The 17,781-nt window shown below is 35.8% G+C and overlaps 1 protein-coding gene and 1 long non-coding RNA gene across 2 annotated transcripts in view; one reads left to right on the plus strand and one right to left on the minus strand.

Moving 5' to 3' along the window:
* Positions 1–17,781, plus strand: part of LOC138135804 (EGFR adapter protein-like) — a 206,031-nt gene that overhangs the window by 131,937 nt on the left and 56,313 nt on the right. The window contains exon 3 of the mRNA XM_069054724.1: positions 2,024–2,098. Coding sequence (XP_068910825.1) covers positions 2,024–2,098 — 75 coding nt within the window. The remainder of the gene's footprint in view (positions 1–2,023; positions 2,099–17,781) is intronic.
* Positions 1–17,781, minus strand: part of LOC138135831 (uncharacterized) — a 325,387-nt gene that overhangs the window by 97,354 nt on the left and 210,252 nt on the right. The window lies entirely within an intron of this gene.

Here is a 17,781-nt window from a genome sequence, read left to right on the forward strand (position 1 = left end):
GAATGCTCAAAATACCCACACAAAAATATTTCAAGCAGAATGGAATCGTCTAGGAACCACGCCTTAACAATTCTTCTAAATTACTCGGGTATTACTCAATTACTTTAATCTCTAACGTTTTCAAGACCACTTATACATACATACAGATACAGGGTCGCTAAAAAGTATGGATACAGTTTACCAGAACTCGGTGAAATTTGGCACACAGTTTTAAATTCTATCATTTGAGATTTTTTTCAATTTTCTAACCTCACTTATTCTAAAGATACAAGGCTAACTTAATTTTTTTAAATACCAAGGGGGGTCAAATTTAATATTTTTGAAAAGAGTAAGTATTTTTTTGTAAATTCAGTGATGTAATACACACCCACATCGCCGCCATTTTGAAAATCTTTTGTAGCGTAAAAATAATGTATTTTGCGTTTAAACTTTTTATTTTTTTTGTATTAAAATGTATTATGTTTCGGTTAAATGTCTAATTTTGACACTTATTATTTACTTTTATTTATTTTTTGGTCAAAATACAGATGGCAAAGAACTAACGATAGATAAAGACAACATTTCCAAGGTTAGATTTTTTCAAATTTTATTAATTTAATAATTTTTTATAAGGTTTCTCTCAAAATAAGATATGCATGTGTTACATCAGTGGATTCACAAAAAATACTCTTTAAAGATATTAAATTTGACCCCCGTGCCATTAAAAAAAAAAACAAGTTAGCCTTGTATCTTCAAAATAAATGATTTTAGACAATTCAAAAAGATGTCAAATGATAGAATTTCAACACTTCTAACCGTTCTGAAAATATTTAGCTGTATCCATACTTTTTAGCGAACCTGTATATCGATTAACACAATACTTACGTCATCCTCTTTATCCTTTATTTTATCTAGAAATTATTCCCACATGCTCCTCTATATTTGTTGTGAAATGTTTCTGAATCTGCAAGATTTTTCGAGGGAATAATTTTTTTAATAACCCCCGGGAAACTTCCTATAAAATGGCAAATAAAGCGAGCACGCCTCCACACCAATGAGTAACTTTGATAGAAGCCAGAAACTTGTCTCGATATTTAGTCCAGCAGGGTGCTACATAAACCTCGTAAACTCGAAACGGTTATGCCTCTAATCAACATAAAATTTTAATTGCTCCAAGCCATCAACGAAAGACTTTAAGCAATATGGCAAAGTGGCAAGATGTTGGAAGCGTTTGTTTCAATTTCAAACGACAAGCTTTACAAATTAGACTGCGAAATAAATGTACCAACATAAATCTCCCCGAACCTATCATTGCCAAACAAAGAAATGTACATAAAAGAGCCGAAAACTCCCGGGGACCGATTGATGATTACTCCTGACTATTATCGCAGAATTATTAGTTTAGTAAGACCGAAGCTAGTGAACTGCCTGAGATTTTTCTTTTCAAAGCCCCATTCACGTTAATTATTCCATGAAATACCTGCTTCGCTATACTCCCAACTGTAATTAGTGTTAATAGAGCAATTCCAGTGTTGTCGACAGGGCTTCAGCGGTGGCGTCTTTATCGAATGGTTGGTTAAGTACAAAACGAAGCAACCGCTTTGGCATGTGGCGTTTATCTTCGGCAGCAGACGAGTTTCCACCGCCACTCATCAACATGTTGTATCATTACCACAAAGGAGCAAACTGCTAAACAACAGCTCGTTCAAGTCGTGTCAGCAGTTTACTGAAATTAAATAAATTTAAAGTCTTCAGTGTGTTTTCAAACGTTTTCCATAAGTTAACCCGGCGCATCCGCCATAATTCCCATTCAATGCAAAATAAAAGCAACGTATTTTTTTTATTTTATAATTACTCTCCACTCAATAATAAAAACTTCTGTTCGTAAAGTGAATTAAATAATCTGCACGCAACACCTAAAAATCCTAAAGATAAACCCGCATGTAAATAATTCACTAGTGTCAAGATAAAAATAGACTGTCTGTTAAATTAAATAGGGTCTCGTTACCGTTGCAGTGAACTATATTTCTATTTTATTTTCTAGGGGGGTTCAAGAAAAAAATACGTCCTCTTGGTAATTTCTTTGGCGGGGATAAAAGTATGCAGTCCAGACGGAAAGGTAAGTACCATGATTTATTATTTCATAAGTTTCATAACGCTGTTTCATGTCGCGTTTTATGAATAATACCGACCTCTCTTCTACGACACTGACATTTTTTCCAGTCTTTTATTTCAATTTATATTAAAATCGCCCCTTCTCTGACGGCACGCAAAGTCGCCTCCGTAATTAGTTTTATCGAATTTTTCAATGTATTGTTTGAAAGAATAAATCAAATTTTGATTTTAAATGCTTGGAAAAAATTTAGATCGACATATCGGGTGTTCATTTATCCTCAAAGTAGGCGTTGAAGAGTTGATTGTGAACACATCACGGATCAGCTGTTTAAATCTAACCTCATTTTTTGTTTGTATTTTTACTCTGCAAACTGACGAGTGTGGTGCGTTCACAATCGACTCTTCAAGGCCTACTTTGAGAATAAATTTAAATGAACACCCGATACTTTACGTCTTACTGCCGCTGCCAAGAATATTTCCGTGCATTGTAGTAAGTTATTAATTAATCGAAAGTTATTTCCTCATAAATATTAAATGTTCAGATGGTAAGAATGTCAATTTTCTCACAACGCAATATGGGTTATTGCTAATAAATTTATATACTCGTAATATTAAACGGAAACAGTTCAGTTGTTGGTTGGGATGAATTATTAGGCACATATTTTAAATCATTTGAATTTTGTAGTTATAATGGTTTTGCTTGAGCAAGTTAATTAATTTGATGTCGCGCAAGACTGCGTCACTTTTGAAAATAATAATGAAAATATTGAAGCCATATTAATTAATACGAGCCCGCTTCTTTTCGTTCTTGGAACATCCTATTCAATTAATTTCATCAAGACAGCAAAACAAGTAGTCTGCCGTCTCAAAGAGCTCCACACCGGAACAGGTGAACGATATCAATCAAGAATACGCCGTGACTAAAGACAACGAAAGCAGCAGTAATCCAAATACTCCGCTCCACCGGATTACTCCACCGTCGGCCCCTTTTCTAGCCAATTTTATTTTAGCATCAAATTTGCGCTCTCTTCGCGAATTATTCTTAATCCGCCGACGAAAACAATGTCTGGTCTTTTCGGTGTGACGCTAGCAAAAATATTGAATTACCCGATAGAATCAGTTTGCTCATTACCGACGAAAACACAATACTCGCAAAGTTTTGCTTGTTACGTCGAGACTTGGCCTTTATTTCCGATTTCTAATTGGTGCTCGAATTAAACAAAAATGTCGAGGGGTGGATGGAACGGACGGAACGAGGGTGGTTTGTTCCAGACTGATAGGATACATGATTTGGTTGCCGGGGTCCGGGCACGTGTTTTACATTAATCCTATGGCTCCCCACATGCAACGATTTCATGTGATAACCTGGAGTTATTTCCATTGTGTCGTGACCTGAAATATCTCTTACTCCGGACCAAACATGAATAAGATAACTGTCACGGATTAAAGCGGGAAATTCATGCAAAAGAAAGTGAAGCGCTGTGTGAGTAGACGCAGTGGCTTTGTGTTTTTAATTAGATTATGCTATTTTGTTTTTAATTATTTTAGTTTCACCGTAGTGGAATAGTTATTTACATTACAAATGCGGTAGGCTACATTTTACAGCGGGAGTGTTTTAACAAAAACCGAGCGATATAAAATGCCTACTGCCTTAGTGACTTATTAATCTTTTTGGCCCAAATTTAAAATTTGTTGTATAGTTGCTCGCAAAAAAAAACGAGAACTGTCAGAATAAAATTGACACATTTTTACAATTTTTCATAGTGTGAAACCTTCTTACAAGAGATGGGTTAGAATTATTGTTAAAATTCAATGACATTTTTAAAAATTATTTGATAGGTCAAGTAAACAATGAATTGACAAATGGACAAAACCAAATTTACATTAGCAAAATTTTCAATTCCCGTTTTTTTTTGCAATCAACTGTAACCAATAATTTTGCAAAACCTGTCCAAGATTGACATTTGATTAATGGAATGGCAGAAAGTTATCTATTATACCGATAACTGACGCGCTTACGATTTACACCACAAAATGGCGCCATCAGAATTAAATTGTGTTCATTTTTGAAAACTGAACGGTATCTTGTCTTAGTACAAATGGACTTTATTTATGGTAAGTTGACAGTTTTTTTGGAGGTCCCTGAAAGCTAAAAATTTTCGTGTTAGTTTACACAATCTATGCCGTAAAATGACAGATAGTTTGGTTAGTGTGTAAAAATTAAGATACCGTAGCTGTTCAAAATGTGTAAACATGTCATTTAGAATTGAGAAGACCAAAAATATTATTTAAAAATCCAGATTTACTAGTTTTTAATTTCGGTTAAACGCCTTTGGTATGACAACCCTTGACGACTTTTCCCATGTGCAGGTCTTCCTCGAATAATGCGTCGACACGTGAAGAATCGTATTGTGGTCTGTAGTGAAATGGTGTATGTGGCATTTTGAATTAGCGTCGGTCCCATTTTGCGTGCACAACGTCGACGTTACTTTTCTGACGTAAACGTAATTGTAAAAGCGTGTCGGTTGGGACGTGTCGAGTGTAAAAGAGCTTCGTATGTGAAGCTCTTATTATTAATGATGCTCCTGTCGCATCATCAATAATACGAGAGGGTCGTTCTTTCTGGCGAAACTAAGTGACGAGAGGTGAAATTAAATTGCAGCCTCAAAACGCATTTCATTTTATTAAAACAGGAATGTTAAGGGCTTCCATATATTTCACGAAAGGCTTCATATTTTAATAAAACTCCGGAGCACTTGTACAATTCTGATTAAAAACGTTTACGTGAAAAAGAAAGTAGTCGACCGGAAAATTGCCCTTAATTCGATATCTTTTTCAACCCCAACGAGTCCGCCACCCCTTCGCCCGCACTTGCATTAAACAAAAACGGTACGGCCTCGCAAAGTTTGCGTTTTGTGCTTGGATTTCTATACGTAGAATGTCAACGATGACATGGCATTATCCGCAGCTATACACGTTTTAAATATGCCATCAATCATACTAAAATTCAAATGAGAATATAGCCTGCCAGATAACGGGGCAGCGCAACTAAAAAACTACATTGTAGGTGGCTCCCGAACATGAATTATGGCCCCAAGTTCTCCTGCTGCGTCGAATTAACACGAAAACAGTGAGATTAATTTTTAAAACAGGCCGACAATTTAAACCCAGAGCTTTATGATGGAAAACTAAATTTACTTAGATCCTGTAGTGTCACGAATTGGTGCGACGCAACGCGACTGTTACTGTTTTTTTTTTGGTCGTGTTTGCTGTCGAAAGATTCTCCACCAACCGAAGTTAAGAAGCTAATAGCACCTTTCACCGGAATCAGTGAGCACGAAGACTGAACGACGTTCAAGTCACACTTCATGAACAAATCGGCAATTAACTGCGTTACATTACTGAAAACTTGAAGACGATTAAGCTCCAACATCCACTTTTCCTTTTCTAACACGGATCCAGCAACAAGTTTAATTTCACTTTTTGTCTATCGGATCTTCTGTTTGTTACAGAGGAAGGTCTGACTGTGTGTGGCACGTTTACTTTAATTTGAAAATGCAATAGGAAGGAACTGATTCATGAGTCGTTAACAGTAGTAGCAGGAAATTACGTCTGCTTAGGAAGGCCCCCCTTGCCAATCTTGACGTTGTGAGTGCGTGTAATTAATCACCCTCGCCAAAGAAATCTGAAAAATAAGAATTTCCAACGCTCTTTGATGTATCTTGTGTGAGTTATTACAGATTATCTGTGGTTATTACCCGAGCGGAAATTCAACGGCAAACGAGAGTCACTAGACGGATTGCAAACGGAAAGAATCGGCGGCAAATGGCGACGGCTATCCTCGAGCCGTTAAACAACTTCTACTTAAGGGTTTAATTATTAATTTTAAATTATAAAGCCTTTTATTCCTTGTTTAAGCAACAAACGGAGCAATCATCTTAAGTATGTTTGGTTGCCTATTTTCTCATTGATTTTTTGTAAATATCAAAAAACTATGACAGCGAACAAAAAAAGAATGTCACGGATCTTCGTATTTTAATTATCTATCAAATGCGGGTTTACTTACCTCGAAAAAACGTTCCACTGCAACACAATCTGAAAAAAAAAGAGTGTCTGCTTAAGATCGCACGCCTGAAGTGAAAACTTCTATGATGCTCGTTACTGATTTTACGTATTCTATAAAAAATATACAGGGTTATTCTAAATGATTGTAGTCGAGGTAGGCCATGCCCATGTTATTACGTTTTTGCCGCTTTCATGTGAACTGTCAGTTGTGTCGCTGTCACTGTCATTTTGTAGGTGAAAAGTGCGGTGATGAGATTTTTATTTATTTTTGTTAAATTAACGATTGAATCCAGAAATATTGAGTTGTTCTACAATCAATTTTAAAAATATTGAGTTGTTTTGCACCCAATTTAACACATCATTTTGATGATTTTTTTATGTGGAGTGGCATAAATTTTACATTCAGTTTTCACGCCTACTTCGACTACAGTCAATTAGAATAACCCTGTATATGCCTGTATCATTATGGATGATAGTACTTGGAGGAATAAGGCGCAAGGCATAAATAATTAATATTATTTAAATCCAAAGCTGTTTTTAAATAAACATAAAAAATCTGTATTTTTCAATAGAAACTGCAAATACGGCCGCTTTTAGAGGTACGGTCGGTGGACAAATAAAACTGGGACACTTAAAATTTAATCTATGTAAATCAGACCATTGAATTGTCAATATATTTGTCAGTGTCTATTATAATATGTCATACCAAAGTTAACCTATTTGTGATAAAACCGTAATTAAACGATGCAAATTTGTAAATTTTGACTTATGTAATTGTCATTTTTGTCCCAGTTTTATTTCTCCATCGACTGTACACTCTGGCAAAATTTGTGAGGTTAGGTTTGGATGTTTAAGTTTTATTTTCTTAATTTCTTGACGATGACATTGAACAGAACACAAGTTTTCATAGCAATACCCTGTATTATGATAATTAGTCCATTTTCCTCTTCACATTTTGCTACACAAATTTTTCCAATGGATGTGAATTGTTGAAGCCATATAATTGAGAGTTACGTATTAAATCCTACATTCATCTGTAAACTTACAATATTTGTTGTGTCTTTATCGTTTATATTATATAAAACTATACAGGGTATTTCACGAGTGATAATGAGTCTGACGGAATAATAAATTCAACCCACAATACATTTTCAAAAAAAGCCGGACATTTTAATGACAGTAGCCAGCTTTTTTCGGAAATGTAGTGTGGGTTGCATTTTAAATTACGTCAGGTTCATTATCACTCGCGAAATATCTTGTATATATATACAGATACTCCTGCAGCTCTGCACTGAGGTCAGTCAGATCACAACACAACGTACAATAAAAATTTAAAATTGACAAGTGACGCACAGTTGATTGTTTTTCGCTCGCTCCGCTAAAAAAACTCGACTCCTTTGATTTTAGCTTGCCGTGTCGTGCTGCGAACGATTTTAGCTTGTGCTGCGAACGATTTTACCGTGTCGCATGAAACTAATTCACTGCCCGGGAATAAAATGTATGTGGCGCGCCTAAAGAATTTTTTACTTCAAAAAAAAAAAAGATTTCGCGTTTTTATTTAATTACAAATTAATTATTATACTTATTTAAAAAATAATGTGTCACCGACCTCCGTTTAGGTACCTACTAACCAACCAAAAACAAGCATTGCTTCAAATTTCATTTTGTAGATAAAATCCGGAATAAATTACTCCATGTACGGTGTATAATTTTATTCTTTTTGTTTGATTTAAAAACGTTTATCGGCGCCGTTCGTCGATGAATATGGCGAACAAAAACTGTAGTCGTGTTGGTACAACTTGGAAGGTTCTTAAAATAATTTGAAAATAGAACGGGGTGATGGTGTCACACGAACGGAAGCGCTGCTTCCTTTTGAATAAATTTCCATTATTAGCTATTTAGAGACATGCAATTTTCTCAGACTGGCCTGCTTTGTGTAATAACTATAAAGTTTGTTACTCGTTTAGGGCGTGAATTAGCCCACGCTGAAAGAATCCTGTGAAAACTGGCATTTTTCAAGGGATCCGATAATTATATTTCTCCTCATTTTTCCCTTCTTCATCTGGAAAAACGGTTCGATAACTGAGATTGCGTTGCTTCGTCATCACGACGGTCTCCGCGTCATTTCGACAAAAGCACAAGACATTCGAAACGGGAAATAACTCGTAATGTCTTGACGAGTTTATTCTAACGGAAACAGACAGACCGAGTTTCCGGTTGGCCCACATAAGGGATTTGAATGACAACATCGACATTCACTCGCACTCTATTATTTATGGGGCTCACTCCAGATGGAGCCCCAACCTGTTATAACGCAAATTGGTATCAATCTGATGGTGGGCTGCAAGTCGTGCGGAATTGATTTATTAAAATAGTTCCGAGAAGTTGGCCGGTGAATAACAAACCGTTATCTGTGTTGCGCCACCCCCGAAACCTCGTATCAAATCCACATCACGAGAGATTTAATTTCATATAAAACATATCACCCGCATGTAAATGAGAACGCATCAGCCCCTTTTAAAGTATTTTGTAATATAATTTAGTGAGTGACACCGGGAGGACCATGCTGAGGGGTGGAATGCTAATGTGAAGATAGAAACGCGCCCGGCATTGCCGAGATAGTGGCAAGAGAGATTGGATTGATCCAATCACTTGGACACACAAATGCGATTCCGCGTCTATGAATAAATGCGGCCGATATGAGGGAGATACATCACGGCTTTGGCCATCCATCACACAGCAACAGTTACGACCAGAGTCGTCCGTTGTTACACCAAAAACAAGCATTCCATTAAGTAGAGATTTCCCAAAAATATATTTTCAGACCAGTAAGGTGGTCTATAAGTCACGCGTGTGTTATGAGTCATAACTCACGTGTGAATTATAACTGCAACTCACTGTTGAATTGCTTCCGTTCTATATTGATTAGTTGTATTATTTCTTCTTCTAAATGAAAATTGAATTATTTATTAAAATTTAACATAAAATAACATTTTTAATTTACAATGCGAAAATTTCCGATAATAATGCGGAATCTGGAAAAGTGCCCCGAATGCTTGCAGCGTTTCCACGTTGAATGGCAAGGGAAATCCTCTCAAAAAGGAATTTCTTAGATTTTGAATCCCCTGATTCCGCGATAAGTCGGTCTCCGATGACATTAATGAAATCTATTGTTTCTTTGCACCAAGGGCCTAAGGTTTCAAAGGCTAAACCTTTAAATATGTAGTTTGACGAAATAATTGAACGATATTTGTTATGTTTGCGTTTGCAAGCCATTTCAGCGGCAAAACCTGATACTTCAGATGTTTTCAATACGTAACTGTCTGCAAGTGTATCTACGACAGTAACGTCCCAAACCAAAGGTTGACCTTTATTCCACGGTACTAAAGTCATCCCATCAGGGCGTTTTCCGTCATCACGAGATAGTCCGTTTGGTTCTAAAGTTGAATTAACATGAATAGAAGTCAAAGACCGGTTGATAATAGAATTAATTTCAGTGTGTCTTGAAAATCTACCACTGCTTTTGGAACAACTTAGACCGTGAATACCAATTTCATCAACTTTCGCATTGCATTTGCAAATATGAGGTGTACAAAGATTACAACCCAATCTTAAACCAATACAAACTTGGAAGGAAGTGTTATCTAAAAGAGTACCAATATTAGGAGAAGGTATTGCATGTAACCAAGATCCTGATTCTCTGCATTGCAAAGCCTTAAAACGAGCCAAGTCCCTAGATGAATTAAAGATTAATTAAAGATAAATGAAAATTATTTTTATTTTTGCTATTTTTTAAACCATATGCCGCTTTAGCTGCAGCCCTCAACCCAGATTAGAGCTCTGGTAGGATATTCAAAGTATCTGCTGTACACAGGTTTCACAGAGAAATTTTCAGACGTTGCACATTTTGTAATTTTAAAATTTTCACGCTCATTTGCTGTAATCACGCAAGTGGAAAGTCATGCCACAACGGCCATATCAGACTGTCTACAACAAAAGTTTTTAAATCACCACTAAAAGCTTTTGTGGATATTGTAAATTGGAGCGCCGTCAAATACATATGTAAATAATGTAATTAGAGAGCTTCCATCCAGCGACTCATTAGTGACTAAAGCGTTCCAATGCAACCATAATTAGAATGCTCTTATTGTAATCGATACGTATCTGCGAAATAGCATTACCATCTAACACAATCGACTGAAAAGCTTGTGGCTTCTCCACAACGTATTCAAGTGGAAATTATTTTTCCATACACAAAAGTTTTATACCATAGGAGATCGATGCGATTTGACTAGTCCATTCCTTTATCCGGCCACCATTTTAGGAGAAACCCCGTAAACCACACAACCGGAAGTGAAGACCTTATAAAATAATTATAAACGGGGGTGAGGAAAGTTTTTCGCAAAAATTTACTCAATTACTCCAAGTTTCACCCTAACCTGTATAATGTTACTTTGTTAGCATTTTGAGTTGGAAGTTTATTAACAGGGAAACGTTGAAACTCTTTCTGAGACAACGGCAAGTATAATGTGTAGGGATAAAAGAGATGCTGGAAGTTAGAAAGGAAGTCAGTCCGAAGCCGCTACATCCACTGCAGCAGAAGTTGGGGGCCGTGCATCACATTAGTTTATTGCATTGTTGTAAACTCAACCAATGCTCAAATAACATTACTTACTGTGTTATTCTATTTCTGAAGTATTTACTTCAACACTCCACGTAAAATACCACTAGACTTATGTTCTTTTCCGTTCTGTTAGGGTAAATCCTGCACATTCACCCCATGTGTTGGTACCACCCCATTTGCCCACTGAAGGGTGCAATTAACGTCAACCACATGTGATGCATGTAATACCAGACTGATATAACTTGACAAAATCACGCACTTAAAACTGCACCCTCTATTAGGTAGATGGAGGTGAATAAAACAATTACCCCACGAATTAAACTCGACACGTCCACGAAATAGCGCCTGATGCATCATCGCCCCCCCATAATGCGATTGTCCCCGTTCAAATCGTGAATATTATCCATTTCATTTGGTTGGAGTTGTTCCAGCCGATTGTTATTTACTGTCTGCGTTTATTAGAATTTCATCAAGTTTTATTATTAAGGGTGGCAATAAATAAATTCGGTTGGCAACATCTCGACGGTACGTGTGCTGATCGGCGTATCGCATTGCTTCAAAGTGCGGACCAATTTTCCACGCGCTTGATCTTTCCCAGGATAAAAAAAAACTGGGGTTATCGTTCATTTTACTTCAGCAGTTGTTGGACTACACGCTACTACACGATATCCTTTTTAGCCTCCTGAAATTTCTGAAAACTTTAGGAGACTCAGACATTCGCAGGCGAAGGATGTTTCATCCCCAAAGATGAAATCCTCCTAATGTTTATTTATTTTTTAAACATTTTAAAAATCCATTTCCTCTCATGTTATAATTTCAGCATTGTTTGATTAGATTACAAATATGACGAATCAATGCAAATCTTTACTACAGTAAATCAAACATTTTATATTAATTAATGATATTCACGTCATTATTGTTTCAATAATACAAGGTGATTCGAGAGTAATAATGAGTCTAGCAAAATATGTGATGCAACCAACAATACATGTCCCTCATATTTTTTTTAACTTTGTGTTATTATTGATTATTCCACATAATCATTTTGATTAAATTTGACAAATATGTATAATATCGGGTATGTTGACTATGTATGTAAATATAAAAATATATTTTGTAAATCCACATAATCGGTGCAAATGTAATATTGGCTGCATCAGAAATTTCGTTAGGCTCATTATTACTCGTGAATCACCCTGTATACTGACCACTTTTGTAGCAGTACGATCTACACATGTGACCATAAAATTACTGGAATATGGGAATGTGACATCAATGTAAATATTATTGACGTGGTAAGAAAAATACAAGTTATTAAAACTCGTGAATCACCCTGTATATATGTACTATAAATTTACTATTTATAAAACACATTCTCAAAATTGTCCTCTACTACAATACAGTAAGTATTGTAATTTTGTATTGAAATAATTTTATTTTGGATTCCTTACAGTACTTATAAACATACCGGGACATTTTTTTAACTCTGAACATAGTCCATACTTATTCCCTATGTTCAATTTTAAAAAACACAGATCAATGCATTGTGAGTTGCTATGCAACCAAGTATACCGAACACCAGAGATTTTGAAATAATGTTAAAAATTGTTCCGATTGATGCAATTGATCTATCATGTGTTGTATTTGAAATGTCACACACATTTCTAATGCTCTGAATGGCATAAAATAACTGCATTATGTGTATTTCTTCTTCAAACAACTTGACCATTTTGTTAATCTGTACTTATTTTCGTTACCTTGGTTACGTGATTACATACATGCATTGACCTGTGTTTTTTAAAACTGAACATAGGGAATAAGTATGGGCTATGTTCAATGTTAAAAAAATGTCCCGGTATACACATAAACATAACTAAACCTAAAATGTCAATCCAAAAATTTCCAAATTTCCGCTCCGCCGCTCTTCCTTCTTCCTCATTTTCCCCCATGACACATTCATGTTTGTACTCTTTAGGCAACAACTTTTCTATTTTTTCCAGCTCAGTTCCTCTACCCATGTTTCTACCAGCCCCACTATCTCACATTGTCTCAAGTAGTCCCAAAATTCTTCTCTTTTTTTTTTCTTAAATCCGCTACGGTCCAATATAATACCATCACTTTTGCCGTCTTCTTTATCTTTTTTGCTTGTGCGCTCCCCTTCATATCTTCTCTCCTGTGTTCCCCTTTGTGCTTCTTTTCCGGATCACACTTTCTTTGTCCATCTACCTTTTTTTTTGTCCTTTTTCAATTTCCTTTATCTTCGTTTTCTCCATCCCATATTTATCCCCCTACTGAAAAAAACTCTAATCTCCCCCTTTCTTCATTCTGTCTCCACTGTACCCCCTCTATTTTATTTTCCCATATCCCACTTTTACTTCTTTCCCTTCCCTTTTTTTTTTCTTTCGCGATGGTTCTTAGTTTCTTCTGTATCTCTCGTTCTTGTTTTATAAGGTCATTGTCTATGAATATCTTCTCTGTTTCCTTCTCATCTCTCAGTTTTTCCCTTTTATTTCACCACTTTTTCTTTCCCACTCCACTCTTCCATTTCCACTAACACTTGATCCTTCTTTATGTAGTAGCAGTCTTTGACTTTGTGTTTTTTTATAAAATTTTCTATGTCCTCTTTGATCACCTGCTTGCTCTTTCCTTCACCTGTTATCACTATGTTATTTTTTCTTCTTCTCCTTTCTTCATTTTCCATTTTTATTTCCAGCCGTGCTACTCTCTCAAACATGTTGTTTTTCTCTTTCTCCCATTTCTTTTCCCCATTCTTAAATTCTTCCCTTAGTCGTCCGATTTCTCTCTTGACTTGTTGATTCTCTTTTCCCATCTCCTTTATTTCCTCTTTTATTTTCACTTTCATTTCCTCCAGCTTTTCTAGTACCTTTTCCATTTCCCTGCCTGTTTTTTTCTCTACTTCAGGTGATCTTGCTGTTTTCTTGCTTGCCCCAAATACCTGCTCTTCCTCCTCTTCTTGTCTTTCTGTTTTGCCTTATTCTTTTCCTTTTATTCTTTTTTTCCAGGAATGCATGCACACTTCCTTGCTTAAGTATTGTAATTATTTGAAGTTTTCTTATACTTTCCGGATTAATAAATTCAAAAATTCAGCATTTGTAAACTGAATACGTTTGCAAAGTTTCCAGCCAAAATGAAATCGTTTTAAATGTTCTCAAAATATACAGGGTGATTCATATAGTATGATACAAACTTTAACCGGTGGTAAATTCCAATCCGTAGACACTCTTAGAAAAATGTCAAGGTTCTAAAGTTAAAATTGTTGAAGATAAAGCATGTCGAAGAGTGTACTACCACCTTTTAAAAACTGCAGATAAATGAAAATATTTTACGTTGAAACAAACTGTCAGGTATTGTTGTCAAAATGAAACTAAAGCGAACTTTATAATACCAATATTTTCTCTATAGCAACAATTGGAATAATTGGAATAATTTAGCGAAGAATAGCATTTGCTAATAGTGAAAAAACTGATATGGTAATTTTTGCCAACTTTTGATGGATGACTCAAAATTTTATTGTCAATAGCCTTTTGAGACCGGAATCTGCCACTGGTTAAAATATTTATGAAACTATATGAATCACCCTGTATAATTCAAAAACAATTATCATTCCACTTTTTACTGTGTTTGAATATCTCTTTGAATATTCTATCGCGCGTTCAAATGAAATCCTGGACTGGGAAGGCGTTGGAAACCGTCAATTGTAGTGCTTTTTTAAAGCGTAGATTAATTGGAGCATGTTGACAGCTAACCTAAAATTTAGAGCCAAATGAAACTTTCTTTTTTTCTTTCTTTGCAAGTATCTAATGGCACCCTTTGCTGAAAACAAACATTTTCAATTACATATGTCCCGATTAAAAATAAACAAATGTCATTCGTGTCAAACGGCGGGAAATTCAAGCTTAAAGGCCCAAACACAATGGCGTTAACGTTAGATCTAGAAATTCAAAATTACATGTATTTCATTGTGGACGGTTCACAATGACGTTATGATGAAAATTAATGTTCCATGATATTGTTAGCGTTAACGTTAGTTCTAGAAATGTTCTGGATTCTTAACGTTACATTCTACCATTAGCCAACGGAAATAATTTATAAAAAGTACTGAAATACATGTAATTTGATCTAACGTTAACATTAACGTTTTAACATCGACGTAACGTTAACGCCATTGTGAAAGGGCTGTTACACTGTTCTAAACGGTTTACTTTTCCAACGCCTACTCAGCCCAGGATTTAATTTGAACACGCGATATTCATAATATTCTCATTTCTACGATATTTTTTGTTTCATTGCCGCCATAAATTAAACCCTAAATTAACTAACTATGTAGAAATTAAAATAAACCTTAACTTATGAATGAATGCAGAAAGAATAATCTCACAATCTGATTTTTTGAACAAATTCTTCATACAAAAACACTAAATCTTGGTCTTGGATTTTCTCATGGGCTATGAGTCATATCTGCGCAAACGACGAATATCGGTCTCAAGTAGGTGCTACAAACCGACCGGAAAACATCGTCATTCGTTACGTTAGTTTCGTCTCGTAGACGTCTCTAAGAATAGATAATGTTCCTCCACGTATTACCCCGTTGCTACGATAAAGTAGTCGACGTTTTCAGTTTTCATTTACAGATTTTTCACTGGTTTATCACTCCCCTTCGCGCCAAATATTTCCAAGGTCACAGCCCATGAGAGAATCTAACACCCCAACCTTCTATATTCAAAACAGGAAATCTAATCGTGGCGTTAGCATTTTGTTAATAAATATGTAGTCGCAATTGGAAACCATTATTAGAAAATTTTGTGTCTAGATTTAACTAGTTTACTGAAGCATTCTGAAAATAAAAATATTAAGATTATTACATTAATTTAAAATTTAAGCACAGCACACTGAAGTAAAACGCTAGATAGCTTGCGGCTGACAGTAACTAATTTGCTTTATTTTACAACTTTATTAATTTACACCTGCGATTCATGTCGACGCACATCATTAAAGCAAAAGATGTTACAGAAATTCTAGACTTCAAATTTTGTTAGCTTGAAACTACATCTTTTATCACATAACTATACTCGTATATCAAATAGAAGAGTTTACTTAAAAAATATTTTGGTGTTAGAAAACTTAACAATGCTTTGTTGATAATACTTTTAAAAAATTCTTTATCGACTAAAAGCACGATTACAAAAACAAAAGTAGAAATAAAGGGTTTCTGTGAACCGGGAAGTCGTAAGTCTTACTACATTCAAGGCCCATATTTTTTAGTTGCTTTAGGGTTGACGACTAAGTTCCAAGGGGGTAGTTAAACTCCCCCATCGAGGAAGGCATTGCGATTAACCGCGAACAGAAGAGGAGCGAATGTTCAAATCCAATCTCGTCGAAGATTTTGAATGGGTAATTCGGCAATCTGACGACGTTATTAAGAGCAATATATCGAGAAAGAATAAGTTGGTAGACAGTGTAAGCCACCGCATCGCCATGAATCACCCCAATAAATCGGGGTAACCCTCCACTTATCCGCCGATATTATTTCCTTGGTATGCAATAACTCATTTAGCCCGCGGTAGGCAAAGAACCCGTCAAATTTCAATGTTTTATCTCGTGCATAAGTCGGAATTTGAGGGTGGATCCTGCTTAAATATCGTCGTATCTGTGAGCTTTTATTACAACGTTTTAAGGTAATAAAATTTTAAAATTCGCCGGAAAGTGCTTTCCTAACTGCGTTCTTGAGCACCTAACGGGTTACGTGTTGTATTACGAGCTTCATTTTATAAAGTGCTCGTTTAGACGCGTTTAAATTCGTAATTTCCAAGTCAATATTTAATTCGGCGAAGGAAACAATATCCAAAACAAATATTTGATGCGCCGTCTCGTGCACGATGCCGAACATCTTCATTTCCATTCATGGTAAAACGAATGAAATATGTACAAGCCGGTCGTTGAATATTGAATAGAAATAGAACAAACTCCAAGCGAATAAACACGATTTTGCCAACTGCATATGAAACCAGACGGTATTTCCTGGTTTACGGGATATTCCCAATCGGAGTCCGGGATTATTTGCAGTGAGCAACTTGGCGGTGTTCTTCAGATTCTAAAGAATTTAATACGCGAAACAGATAGGAAATGTTTCATTTCGGTGTATCGATCGGTAGGCCAATATTATCGTGTGGTTTGTAAACGGGTAAGATAGCAAACCGACAGACTAAATTTAATTCAAATGTCAGGGACGGCCGGATATTAAATTGAACTACTCCGAACGCAGCTTCAACGGAGGACAAAATAAGGATGCGGAACGCGCACACACACCAGCTCTCCGATTTAATTTAATATAGCCAAAATTCAGGAACGATTAAGATGAGAATTCTCGTAAAGATTGCACCGCAAATCGTATAAATGTGAAACAGAACTATAACGGAACGCGACATAGATTCCTCTAATCTACTTTGGAGCATCCCCCAACTTCCTATAAGACAGAGACGCCGGAGTATTTTTAGATGCGTTCACCGCCGACAGTGGCGTGCCATTAAACAACCCTCTTAAGGCATCTACTCTGCCATTTTATTGTTCTTTTTATCCCAACTGTGAAACAATAGCGATAATGGCATCGACGAGTGTTCTCTTAACAAGTTAAAATCTACTCAAGATTTCAATCTCCGCCGGAATAAGTACAAATTTAATAAGTGGAAAAACTAACAGCTGAGGACTATGTCACCCAAATTTTTAAAACTCATGTCAAAAACATTAGGTGACTCTGTTTCGTTATGTACCACGACAAAAAGTAGGTAAAGTTTGTCCAGCGAGAGATTGGTTGACATAAAGATCACTAAATTCTACGTAGAAAAAGTGGTACCTAGCGCACGTTAAATTTGAAATATATCCTTCAAGCAGTTACATTTTTGCCCTGAAATTATGCTCTAATTAATGTATTCTAGTCCATTTTGTAGTGTTGGGTTAATTTAATACAATTTAAGATCTCC

The sequence above is a fragment of the Tenebrio molitor genome, chromosome 7 (genome assembly GCF_963966145.1).
Source record: "Tenebrio molitor chromosome 7, icTenMoli1.1, whole genome shotgun sequence".
NCBI lineage: Eukaryota > Metazoa > Arthropoda > Insecta > Coleoptera > Tenebrionidae > Tenebrio > Tenebrio molitor.